Source organism: Schistosoma haematobium, chromosome 1, assembly GCF_000699445.3.
Source record: "Schistosoma haematobium chromosome 1, whole genome shotgun sequence".
Taxonomy (NCBI): Eukaryota; Metazoa; Platyhelminthes; class Trematoda; order Strigeidida; family Schistosomatidae; genus Schistosoma; species Schistosoma haematobium.
In genome coordinates, this window is record NC_067196.1 from 9550226 (window position 1) to 9564928 (window position 14703).

The 14703-nt window shown below is 31.1% G+C and overlaps 1 protein-coding gene across 4 annotated transcripts in view; it reads right to left on the bottom strand.

Moving 5' to 3' along the window:
• Positions 1-1125: 1125 nt before the first annotated feature.
• Positions 1126-14703, bottom strand: part of BCA1 (Beta carbonic anhydrase 1) — a gene marked incomplete at its 3' end in the record, with an annotated part of 49766 nt that continues 36188 nt past the window's right edge. The window contains exons 4-5 of one of the 4 annotated variants that reach the window (XM_051209594.1): positions 7610-7897; positions 1126-5822 (exon numbers count right to left, since the gene is read on the bottom strand). In XM_051209594.1, coding sequence (XP_051073084.1) covers positions 5628-5822; positions 7610-7897 — 483 coding nt within the window. Of the gene's footprint in view, positions 7898-14703 lie in introns of all 4 variants that reach the window. The other 3 variants (XM_051209595.1, XM_012939591.3, XM_051209593.1) reach the window with 3 other exon arrangements.

A 14703-nucleotide genomic window follows, 5' to 3' on the forward strand; every position in this document is an offset into this window, starting at 1 on the left:
TGTTCTCTGCCACCGGATATATGCAGCATGATTCTTAATTGTGATCTGATAATTTTTGTTTATAAACCCAAGAGTACTTGAATTGTAGGCTCACATAGAAACATGTCTTCTGTGTTCTCCCATTGGACTAGGGACTGACTATCAGAAGAGTGTGCGTTCCCAACCAATTGGGGCTAAAATTATATTTTGCCATTTTTCAAGGTTGATGGTGTCAGGCTAGGCGCGTTATTGGTTTTGTGATGTAGTTGGTTTGGAGACGGATTAGTATACTCGGTTTAGAGAAGGATAAATCCGGATTTTGATTGATGCATCATCTCTACTGACTGATTGAGTATATGTAAGAAAGGAAGAATCATAATACGTATTCTAATGGTTATCTAACTCACTATGTTGGGGTCTAGGTAATATTGAAAAAATCCATTTCATGATGATCTGCACCCAAATTTGACTTAATAAATACAATGTACTGCTATGTTGAGCAACATAGCTCACTGTCCGTTTAAAAAGTGTAACTGGCTAGACTTAATAATATTGTTTGATGATGAATAGGTGTCACGATAAAGCATCTGAAAATATAAATAGTCTCAAGATTATTCATATTACTGAGTTTAAATGTAAATAGTGATTCCACAGACCTTCATTAGCCAGTTAAAATGCCAGTCAAACGAGTCTAGAATGCACATGCACTTTTTAAATGACTTCTAAATTTATAAAGGTTTATGTTTGATTTATTGTTATTAAAATCAACGAAGGTGCGATAAAGAACTTCCCAATGTCTATAGTTCCCTTTACCTTTAGAGACTAGACAAAGCCAAAGATTCCTACTTAATTGTCGCCAAACTGTCAACATTATTAACGTGAAAATCAGTTATGGGGTCCACGAAACAACGCCTGTTAACAACGACTCAGTGATTATAATTTACAAACTCCCTCAAACATCCGTACAAAAGAGTGCCCCCGATTGGATATATCATAAATATGTGGATAATTTAACTGTAACGGCTAGTATACAATACACTGGAAACTTCGAGAAACTCTATAAACACACTTAATTGTATCTATAGTATAATAAGGCGAAGATTATTAGAAATATGTGAGCTCAATAAATTTCGAACAATCTGATCACATAAAATATACTTGTTAAGAACATTTATATATAAAAATAAATGGTCAAATAGTCTAGAAATAGAGGGTAAGAGGAGACAAGGATAATAAATAAAATAGTGTGAAAGCAATTTGAAACCTCATTACTCTGGATAACTGTGTCCTGAATTACACCAAAACTCGACTGATGGTTACTGTTAATGATTCAACCTGCATAAGTATATAACTATAATGATTCATACTACTGACTAATAATGAGTAGTATGGTGCATTTAGATATATAAAAACATGTTTTATTTTGGAGATAATTTTCACTATAGACTGAAATTAACTAAATAAACATTGGAAACCAGTAAGTATTTGATTTCTATTTCAGTCTTTAGACATACATGACTCAAAATCCCATATATGAATCCTTGAATTTATTATCAGTGAATCTAGACCCCCGCTCGTTTATTGTATTCAGAACAGATTCAACTAACGGTTTCAAGCAACTTCGTAAAAAATAAATCACTTTTCATTTGAGATGCACTAACGCTTTTATAAAATACTAGTAATAATATGCTACGCAGTGAAACACCAGTATTCGTTAATATATGGGGGTTTGTGGAGATTGTTAAATTTCATAGTTTACACCATATACTGATCCTATATAATCACTGGAATCCAGGAAGCACTAGACAGCCTTCCCGTTTACATACTGGGCCCCTCAACAGTGTGTCCTAACCACCCCACTAGAGTTCGAACCTGTCTCAAGACAAACACTGAGTTGGTTAGACCACTGAGATCCCTTCCAGTAGTTTGCATGTAGTGGCATTAAAGCATAATTGCTCAATATCGCAAACCGGTTGGACATAAATATGTAAACTAGTGAATGTTGGGTCAATAGTTTAAAGATTAAACCTCTATTCTATCCCTAAAACAGTCATAGGTGTGCATTTCCGAGGAGTTCAACACTAGGACAAAACATGTGTCTAATGTAACTTAATTTTCAATAGTTTTTCAATTAGGATCACTATGCAAGTATAATAAACGTGGAGAACTACGAAAGCCATCATCCACAAGATACAAGTGTTTATTAACAGTTGTCTACACAAAATACTTCCGATCCGTTGGCCGGACACTACCAGCAACAACCTACTAAGGGAAAGAACAAACCAGATCCCAGCGGAGGAAGAAATCAGGAAGAGGCGCTGGAATTGGATAGGACATACATTGAGGAAAGCACCCAACTGTATCACAAGGCAAGCCCTCACTTGGAATCCTCAAGGCCAAAGGATAAGAGAAAGACCAAAGAACACATTACGCCGGGAAATGGAGATAGACATGAGAAAAATGAACAAGAGTTGGATGGAATTAGAAAAAAACGCCCAGGACAGAGTGGGTTGAAGAATGCTGGTCGGCGGCCTATGCTACATTGGGAGTAACACGCGTAAGTAAGTATGCAAGTAAAATATTTTGATTTTTACCAAGAATGAGCAAATTCAATTGTCAGAGAAGCTATTAAATAACTTTCAAAAAATTATTCGATATTTTCAAGCATTCTTTTCTCTATGTTATCAGACTAAATTAATTACGACGATAGAATACAGTTAAAGTTTATATTTGAAAATAAGACTCAAAAACACCCACATGTAAATTAGTTAATATAGAGTGGTTTGGTGAGCGTATTTCTTTTAAACTATTTACTTAAGACAGTAATTGGGTTCTTTAAGTTGTTGAGTGATGTATGCTTTTCATTTACTCTGTTCTTTTCCATTGATACTTTATAAGATCCTACTCACTGCATAATCATAATATAAAGACAAGAAAAGTTGTATCTACCATTTTGTTTGTATCAACTAACCGTAATTCTACTAACTTTGAGTAAACAGACACATAAACATTAAGTGTACGGAATAACTAAACATGTAAATTTTTAAAAAAACTATATTCCTGTCATTGTTCTTATTAAATCACTTGGTCAAATTAAAAATTTTAATGAAACATACAATTTAATGACTATTATAACACCATTAACAGCTTAAGAATATGAATCTCTATCCTTTTATAGTTATCTGTAAGTTCTTCAAGCGATGAACAATCTCGAATTCCCTAACTGTGGATTACTTTGATTTTGTTATTTAGTTGAACGACTCCATTAAATAGTGACTGGCAATGAAGTCCAAAACGTGGATTTAATCCTATTTGTAAATTATCGATCAGATGTACCTACATCCCAATGTTCATATCCAAATGCTAACGCATTATTCATTGAACTATTGAGTTCAACTAGCCACTAGCTTGTTGAAATGATATGAATTTTATTTGTAACGGTTATGTATGTTAGTAAATTGAAAAAAATAATATACATTCTAAATTCCATTCTTAATCACTAATTAACATCAATCAAACTTTGAGACTAAATGCTATTTGAGATAATACGCTTAGAATGAATAAATGGTAACAGAATCTGCTTAATTGTAGCCTTGTGTGTTATAACAACGGGAAAATTCAACCTTTATATAAGTAAAATGGACATGATGGAAAGAAAAATCAAAATTAGATTGATTTACCCATTATGAATTTTATTCAACATTACTCCCGGTTTGATTCAATGTGATGATTATTCAGTGTAGTAATCGGTTTTACTTTCCCGTATGATATTTTATTCTTTATAACATACAATATTCTTGTATTCAACGGCGATGAACTATGCTCAGTATGTGATTTGTTATAACTCTAAGTATGTTTCATATATGTGACTTCATCCTAATTATTAATCAAAGTATGTATGTACAATCAATATGTAAATGAATGTATTTTCGACTAGGGTTGTCGTCATTGTCATCGTGTTTTTAGGTTAATAAATCATTACTTATACCGGTCTTTGTATCCTTTACTTTCGCGTCATGGAGAATTGCGAAATTCCCTCGTTTCAAGTATAAGTGATAAACGTTTCCAACACAACAATCATCGACGACCAGACATAACAATTAACGATGATGTCGACAAGACATATCAATGGTGAAGGGGATTTCAGAAATCAATGAAGAAGTCATATCAAAAATCTAAATCTTTTTTCCTGTTACAAATAAATTTATTCCATTCAAAAATACAATGGAAATAAATTAAACAATTCCAATTCATTGTAACAAATTAATTTACAATATACATTTCAAATACAAATGAACAACAATTAATCATAGATAAATATAAATGTTTTGCACAGCGTATTGAAGGATCATTATTATTATTACTACCTTGATAGTGAAAGAAAGAATCTTTTCCCTTATCGAATCTATTACACTGTTATCATTTTTTTATTTTGAAGGAAACTAAGAAAAAAAAGACTCTATTACATAAGAATTTGAAAAATCACCTAAATACTCCTTATTATTATTATTATTATTATTACACTTGATAACCTTTTTAAGAACTTTATTCAGCATCCACCCCTACCCACTGTATCTGACCTAATTCATATTATTCTACATATTATGTAATTCCTGATTTGTAATTACATCATTCTCTCTCTCTCGACCACCCCATGGTGACCATATTTATTCTGATCATTATTTATCTGTATATCAGTATATAGTTGTGGAGATGATTAAATTTTTGATTGAGATCATGAATTGATTGATGTTAGATCACCAGGTTTTCAATGATGATCTAACATCAATCAGTTCATTATTTATCTCCCAATTTCATTTCACTTATAAACTGATTCAAGTTAACACTTTATATAAGTCAACTCTAATATTGACGATTTAGTTTGATAAACAATCCACATGATGTACTCAGCTTTAAATCTAGCTGCCTTTATGGATTATTAATTTGGATATGAGATCATTGTAGAACTTGATAAGGAATGATTAAAAAGCATATTCTTCATTCATATAATTATGTTTTAAATAATCCTTCAATAAAACATTATTCATCAATTAAAAAAAACACTAATTGGAATAATTGAATTGAAGATAAACATTTAAAGTTCCATTTAATCAATTCAAATAGGGAAAATAAATTTTCTTAAAACGGAGTGATGACCTGAAATGCATTATTTCTAATCGTTTGTTGTCATATCCATTTATATGATCTAAATATCATCATTTTACATAGAGATTCAATTTCATTCAATCATGAAGATTGTTCCAAAAAAATAAAATAAAAATATATCAATAAAATATTCTATACCCTGAGTCAGCTGATTCATCACCATTGGTTATATTTCAAAATTTCGATATACATTTAGAAATAATAGACTAGATTTACCATAAGTATCTTTGAAAATGATATTCTATGCCAAGTTGAAAATATACATACATCCAAATGAATAATAATTAGAAAAACAAAATATTTGATTAAATAATAAGCAAATGAATGAAAAAATGACTTAATCTTTCAACAACAACAACAACAAAGAGGTATCTTGATAAATACAATCGTATAAAAATCTTTTAAGAGATAGATAAGAAAGAATAAAGAAGCAACTATAATGAAATAAGTAAACAATAAACTGAATGTATAAAGAAATTACATTATAATTCATGAAGTAATGAAGTAATTGTCTCTTCAGTAATAGGTAGAAATGCTTTATTTAAACGACTATATATTAGTACTCTACCTGAGTATAATTCAAACCATATTCCATGTATACGTAATAAATTTTGTGCTAATTGATTTGTTAACATTTCATATGAATATACATGTATCATTTGTTGTAATACATTTGCCTAGAATAGGATTGTTTGGTGTTTATATAAAAGAAGAGAGAGAGAGAGAAAGGGGTGGAGAAAAAAAAACGATGTTAATAGAAATGATACATTGTTCCATCATCTTACATTAGATTTGAAAAAGGTAGATGGTTGAGAGAAGGGCCATTGGTTTCATGGACTACTTTAAATTTGTCATTATCTATGATGAAAGGCAACGTTACAATTTGAAACAATTTCAATGTAAAATATAAGTATCTAGAATGATTGTAGAACTCTTCTCAAAGAACTATTCACTAATATGCTTGATGGAAATCAGTATCACGTTGTACCATAGCTAAAATCAATGGCTGGAGGTCAGTAATGGGCTCATTTAATTCATTTAGTAACAAGTGGAATTAAATGAAGGACGTCTGTAGCTCATTTTCTTAAGCGCTTAAGTAATTCAGGAGCGCATAATGAGTTCTGGAACGAAGATGAAGCTCCTCAATTTAATCATTTAGCGCAGAAATCTTAACACTATCAAAATTAGAATGTATTACTGTCATGTTGAGAACTACTCATATAAATTAGTAGAAAAAATCCTATTGAACGAAGCCATGTAATTCAAAGATATGTCATAGAATGGGGGAATCCAGAAACATCATATGCCTACGTGCATACGTTGGATTAAAGCCAATAATAGGTGAGGTATGTTGATGGATGAACTGTATTGGTCGAAATTTGCCTCAACTATATGAGTGATATAGATAAGCCAATGAGTTTGTACGTGTATTTATACTTGATCTGGCAATACAGATATCCATTCAACCTTAGTCTCCACACTTAATTATTAGGCTGGTTTTGCCTATAGGAAGCGTGCAAATCAGCATCAATTTCGAGCGATCATTCGGCATAACAAACTGGAGATAAAATTTGGCAACCTACAGAATACCAAATGTATAGAAACTCATTTACACAGAAGTTTCAGTCCTCATTTCTGAGTTACGCATTTAGTGCATGCGGACTAGCATTCATCCGGTTCCCAAACCGAACGGATATCATACCCTAAAATTTAAACTACCAAGTCAACGCTTAATGAAATGTAGAAGTAAGTTGTTTACAGATACGACAAAGAATTTGTTTTGATATTGGGATCAGTTTCAACATCACTCCCAAATTAAAAAAAACCTTTTCGAGTTGATTTTCAGCATACATCAGTTACAACCAGTGGAAAATTTTGAAGACTATGGAGCACTGAACAGTCGTATCATCATAGATTACGTAAATGTTTTTATCAGGGTTCGAACAAAGGACCTCCAAATCTCATGTCAAACTCATTATCTTTAGAATAATGAATTAGTATCCACTACATCGAAAGGAACATGTAACTTAATTTGTAAAAATACTTATTCAATAATTAAAGAATACAAAAAAAAGTTAGCAAATATGAACATAAATTTTAAGGAAATCATAACGGTGAAACTATAATTTATGGATGACTATTAAGCAACGTTACACTGACCTTGAGAGTGTCCACCTGATAACTAGGACCAAATGAGTGTTAGAAATTAGTGTGAGGAATTCGAATTATGATTTACAGTTGATGGTTAAGGTTAGGAATTAGATTTAGGGTTTTCATCACGAACTGACATCAATTATAATGCCAAGACTCTATTTAGCCAAATGGTTGAGTGAATTTTGCGCCAAAATCTAAGATCTGTTATCTTATACCTGATTAGTTCGTCCATAAATTATAGTCTTGATATCATAACTTATAAAATATATACAAATGAATATCTTAATCAAAATATTATAAATGTACTTACTTGAGAAAGCAAATCAACTTCTGTTAAATGTTTAGCCGAATTTAAATCAAGTTCAAGTGTTGGACATTTTGAGTGAATTGATGATGATTTAAAACTGAGAATACCAGATTTAGTATTAAAATTTTGTAAGGTTTTACATCCATTTTCCCAAATCCACTTTTCTAAAGGACTTGATGTTATTTTATTATTTTCAGTTTGAACATCAATAGGTTGATGCTCATGATGAGCAAGATAAGGATGACTTCTTTCATATTTACATTTTCCTAAGTTATTTAATAAATTCATAGCCTATAAATCAATAATAGTTTATTAGTTGACCAATTAGTTATACGGAAAGGATTGTAAAATAAATAAGTTAGTATTTATAAAAGATGTTTCTTTTTCAATGTATTTGTTCATTTGTATATTAGATGAGAAGTTAATCAAAAATAGGGACTTTCCTCATATTTAAATATATAAAACAGGCATACAAATATATGTACAAGGTTATAAGTCAAAGTTTTTCAGTTTGAAGCGGGTTCAAACTCATAATTTATTGGTCAAAGTTCGAATCCCTATCGTTTAGATGCAATTTTGCTTCTATCAAAAAGTAGATGCTGTTAATTATTTAAGATAATGGTTGTTTTTTTTTATTTCGAAGAGAATTTTAAATTGAATATTCAAATCTATCCTAGAGATATAACAATTAAATGTACCTTTTGTGATATCCTAATGAGTAGAAATTTGTATTTCTGACGTTTCGTGACTTAATGTAAGTCAATTCATCTGGGTAAATAAGTAAATAGCTGAAACAAAACTAACACAACTCTAAATAGCATTCACAAAACGTCAGAAGTACAAATGTCTACTAACTGGGATAACACCAATAAAAACTATTTATTATTATCCTTCTATCCAATGCTCAATTTATTTGGAGCTATCTAGCCAAACATTGATATTGAAATCCTATGGGAAATCATTATTTGTATTTTTATTTCATAATTATTAAGTAATGGGATTGTATTTTTATTTTAACCTAATTTTAAACTCATGTCTGACGCACAAACTGTTGTTATATACTTTATACGGGATTAGCACCAATTAATTATTCCCTTATTGATCCGATTGTGTGCCACTTATGAGTTAGTCATTCATGTTGAATCACAACCGCCGTGTAATTAGTGTCAACCTCAGTTAGTGATGAAAACCCTAAATCTAATTCCTAATTTTAACCATCAAATGTAAATCATAATTCTAATTCTTCACACTGGTTTATAACGCTCATTTGGTCCTAGTTATTAGGTAGACACTCTCTAGGTCACCTTAGCGTCGCTCCAAGGTCGTCCATATATTATAGTCTCACCGTCATGTTATATTAGATCCAGGATTCACGATCCAGAATAGAAAACCGGATTAACACTAGATAATACTTTGTTCAACACAGTTACAAGCAGTCACTCTCAGTGTGTCCGGAATAGAAATCAATAATAAGAAAGGAAATTAGATCTTTAATAGTCAGTAGGCTAACTGCCTGTTTGTTCGTGTTCAACGTCCAATCATATTTTACTTTCATCTATAGACAATAAGCGAATTAGTTAATGAACGAGCTCGATGCATCGGCTGTAATTAATAGACCGATCAAGAGATTAACAAACAAAAGGAAGAAACGTATCGTTTTTAAGATAACAATAGAGTTAAATTAGGCTGATAAATTTTGAATACTAGCCATTTACGATTCAGTCATGTACTACTGATGGATTTGGTTGAGATTATCAGTAACATGATTCTTGTTACAAAAAATTAGTGGTCATTTTGTCTAGTGTTTAAAAATCCTAGTATGCAGTAACTAAAAATAATATTTTAAGCACCTTCAAATTATATCGAAGTTTCACATGAAACCGTCGATATTGATATGAATCATATATTTACTAATAAATGACTTCAAAATAGATTTACTTACGGCCTAAACTTTAATGTCTGTCAAGTCGGAGTCGGGAGGGTAGCTCGTTTGTAACACCGAATTTGCGTGATACTGAACTACTGATTGATTAAAAATTAAATTGTGAAACATAAAGTTCCAACTCATTTGTTTAAAGATGTGTTAATTATGAAATCTAAAGGTCTTCAGTTCGATTCTGCGTATGTTCATAAGTTCTCACATTGATAAGAACTTAAACTACGATGGCACGGTTATCGAATGCTTCCCTAATTTCGATCATTCTCCAACTGATCATCAGTCAGTGATGAAGGTTATATCAAGCATAATTCATAATGTGCATAAATGAATCCTAGTTCAGTGTTCTAGAATTTAAGTGCCCACTCGCGAGACCGATTTTGAGTTCGGTCTCTAGTGACTGGGATGTGGATGCCACCCCATTGAAGAGTCCCATACCAATAAGAAACGGCCACCTAGTGCGTTTTAGGTTTCAGTGGTTGTTTAGCTTAGATCGTTTCGTGATCTCAATAGAATTAAACAATCTCGAAGGCTCCATACTGATATATCACATTAGTTTGTTTTGTGATAGATTTCCTTCAGTGATGTACAGTAAACGAATAGACTTTCACTGATCCTTTTGGATTATTCAAATATTTGCATCCCCTTAATGTCCGTGACTAGGCTTTAGAACTGGAACAATTTCAGGAGTTATATATGCGCATTGTATTTTAGTGTACAGTTTGCCACCTTCTATCTCTGTGTTAGTTAGCTAAGTTTTGTCAAATCAACCGGATCATTCATAGGTTTTCTCATTCTTATTCATGCTTTTATTATCAATAACATTATGTAAATGAATTAAAAATGTACTTCTCTCAATTGTTTCATACTAAATGGTGACTGGTATGACTACACGTAAATAATTGTACAAATGATGTTTAAGAATAATTTCAACCTCTCGCTTTTTAAGAATTAATTCTTATGTAAATAATACTTAAAAAGCTTAGCATTCATATTTAAGTCAATAAAATACTACTAATCTCAGTTAGGTAATCGTTTTGTGATGCTGATTAAGAGAGAATTGATCTAATAGCCTATTTTCATCGTAGATGATTTACTTGGGTGAAACTTATCATTAATCGGGGATTAACCAAAATAGTCAATGCTTAAAAGTCTTTTGATGAGAATCCACAACCAGTGGAGTCCGACCATGTTGAGTGTGATGTAATTATACACTAATGACATTGAAATAAATTTGTACGATATCGCAAGTTAATTGAAGTTAAGCAATTAAACCACTGAATGTTAGTTTTATGGTCTAACATTTGAGTGCTTGCCAAGCGACCTAAAGGTTCTGGAGTTTGATATTCGTTAGGACCACGGATGAGCAATGCTGATGAGCCTCAAACTTGGATGAAAAAATTTTCCACCGCTCACTGGTTTTCAATATTTGTTTTACTATGAAAATTCCATTATGTTAACTATAAAATTTAAAAGTGGGCTTGTTAAAATTTGTTAATGGGATTGAAGTCCTGTGGAAATAATAGTTTTTCGTGTGTTTAAGGTATAAACTTTCGTTACGGCAGTAAAAAATATCCTTAAACTGGGTTTGCTTATTACATAGTCAGTATAAAATTAACCAAATGAATAAGTGTCAGTTTATCAGTAAGGTAGTTAAAGTATTATGTTCAATGGAATATCCACTTTTAATCGCGTATTAATATGTACTATATTGTGTGGTTACAAATACTTACTTATAAGACTCAACTATAATGTAAAATGTTTTTTTATCATGTAATTTTAATTTGATGCAATAAATGCTGGGTTCAGGCATAAGATGAAACAATAGGGTTCACTGAAAAACAAATACAACTGGCTAGTCTGAAAAAGGATGAAACAGGGGTCCTATATTTAAGGAAATGAAAGCAACTTAGTTACAATTCTACTTACTTCAAACAACAAATATTTCAATGATGACTAAATCGTGTTGTTATGACTTCGTATCTACTAGAACTTAACTATAAAAGATTAATATTTACCGCAACTTATTTCGGCATCCAACATCTTTTGGTTATATAAGTAAAACTAGAAAACTGTTGTTTTTAAATAGCTTTCAGGGAAAATTTTATTACTTTTAACTCAGTTTATGTTTGTCGATCAGAAAAGGATAATTATGATTTCATAAACTTGCTCGATTCGTTCCTTCTTTATTTACCAAATGTCGATATGAGAATTTTCATAAACTTGTTATGTATGTTGTTTTATTGTTTACCTCATTACTGAGACTTTAAATTATTTAGGCAATTAAGTCACGACACTTCGTTTTTTTAGTTTTTGGATTAAGCTTTGTCATTTTTGGAATAGATTTCAAAAAATCGATGTTATAATTCAATTCGAAATGGATTGGATCATCCGGTTGTTGATATTTTGACTGAAATTTGTCATATAAGCACCCCATGGGGATTATATCTAATGATCAACAATAAACCTTTTCATAGACGATCATAAAAATATCCAGTTGACAATAAGAAATCAAAATAATAAGAATTTCAACTTTCTCGATATAGCCATATAATGGATTGAGGATGGTACAATCCAACGCTTAGTTTATCAAAAAGATATATGGAATGGTGTTTGTTCAAATTTTAACGGCTTTGTCTAAATAACTACAAGAGGCCACTTGATAAAACGTTATTTGACAGAACTGAAATGATATGTACTGTCAATAAATTGGAAGCAGAACTAGTCGACCTTAAAAAAATGTATGAGGAAAAATAGGTATCCACAGAAGTTTATTAATAACTATGGAAAATTGAAAACAAAATGACTAAAGAAACCACAAAAGACAAAAAATCCTATTTTTATTTAACTTAAATTCAAAGGTGACGAAGTTGCAGTGATAATAAACAGAAGATTAAAAACCACACTGTCCATAACATATCCTCCATCCAAGCTGATCTTGGACAAAACAAAATGTCGTTTACAGGAATTAAAGATCCATCGGTGACCCTTTCATGTTACCTCCAACTGCGTATATAAATTTACATGTATCTCCCAAAACACTAAAATTGGTAGAACAGAAAGTAGGGTTTGTATTTGTTTACAAGATCATATTCCACAAAATCTTAGGTCTTTTTACATTTATACGAATTGCAACCATACCATGATGCTACATGTTCATCACATTTAACTAATTTACACTTTATAAGTTATGTTAACTTTACGATAGTTCTGATTTTAAAATATTATAGGTTATAATCAGCTGATCAGAATGTAATGAAGTAAAATGTATTTATGTTATTCTGCTCAATTTTTATTGCTGCTCACTTCAAGATAATTAAGGAAATTAAATATGTGTGAGGTAACTTTATGTTTGCAATACATGAAATGGTTTACATCAAGTTATTAACCAATATATTAAGGACTTAGTACATAATAAAAGGTAGATTTGTTTAAGGTCAGTTCATCATTAACTGAGAATATTTTATTTAATATTCAATATCAGGGTTTTGAATTAAATACACGTGAAATCAGCTGAAATACTAAGTTGGCTTATACAAGTACAAAGTACATATTTGCACAGTAAGTTCTATGTTTATTCATAAATATTAAGGTCATTTGTGTTCGGTTATTCTGAAAATCGACCATGAAATGTAAATGTAATATTACACATTAAGATTTTTTTGTTAAGTTTTGTCACATTATTTTAAAATTTAAATTACCAGAAGTAAAGTATATGAATGCATCTATAAGATTTCGGCGCGAAATTCATTTCTTGTTTCTGTAACGGTATTAAAAATCATTACATGTGACGTTACTAACGTAAGTTTGTTTTTCTTATTGCAGGACAGTAAAGAGTAAACGTACTGGAAGAAGAGGAACAAGCCCTACGTAAGCTGAACAATGGATAAAACTATTTTGTAATAAGTTCCCCTTTGTGTACTTGAACCGCGTCTTTCAATTTTCAAAAATATATCTGTTATGCCAGTTCGCCGCGTTCTTACTTCCGAGGCATTTACCGGTCCTGACTGTTCTGTTGTAAATATATAATATAACGTGCCACACTTCATAGTTGATATTAGTTTTTGATATTTTTATGGTAAAACTGTTTATCAAGTAACACTGTACCATTTTTTAAATCAGGAATCGTTTCATAACAAAACAGTCCTCAGTAGTCAGAAACCAGGTCAAGGTCACCTATATGCTTTACCTTCACCTTCAAATTTGATTTGTGATTGGATAACAAAAAATTGATACATAATAGTTCTCACGTGATAGTGATAAGGGCTTGAATGAATAAATATGAGGACACATGACCATATCACAGAGATAGAAGGTGAACTTCGATACAATAAAATGTAGTTCATTACATATTTTCTACTTTTATGTCAGTCTGATCAAGGAAATTAGGAGGGGGAAAATATCTAAATAATACATAAATAATTTCAATATTTAAGATCATGAGTCAATTGAAGCTAGACCAACATGGAAAAGCTGGAAGCACTGCGCGGCTGTCTAGTCCTATTGTGGGACTCCTCAGCAGTGCGCATCCACGATCCCGCCTCGCGAGATTCGAACCCAGGACCTATCGGTCTCGCGCGCGAACGCTTAACCTATATAAATAATTTAACTATTGCTGTAATATACATCACAGACACTTCTTAAATTGTGAGAATAATAATAATAATTTATCCGATTAACATAAGAAAATACGATATTATCATAATGAATGTCGGTCTTATAAGCATAGGAAAGTAGGACACTTTAAGTAACAAGTGAGTAGAAAGAAAAAACAATTTATTATTTGGTAAATTTTAAAATGATTTTAATCCTGAAAAGTATTTGGTGTTTCAGTTTTTCCTAATCTCAGTGATTTATATACATTAGTGTCTTGACAATTATAATCTTATTTTTATTTGATTTATAATAAACAAATACATTACTAACGAAATGAATCCACTTGAGAAAAAGACCTAAGTTGTTCATACTCACTAATCTATTAAACTTCGAGAATCGTAACTAAATGGTGATTTTAAATGGAAGAATTCTACGTAATTTGTTAGCTGAAACCGAAAAGTATATTTTCTAAGGTGTGAGTTATTTCAAAGATAATGAGGAATATTCATCATTAAAAGTGTTCCAAATGAAGCTAATTTTCGTAACATGATAAGGTCAACTGAAG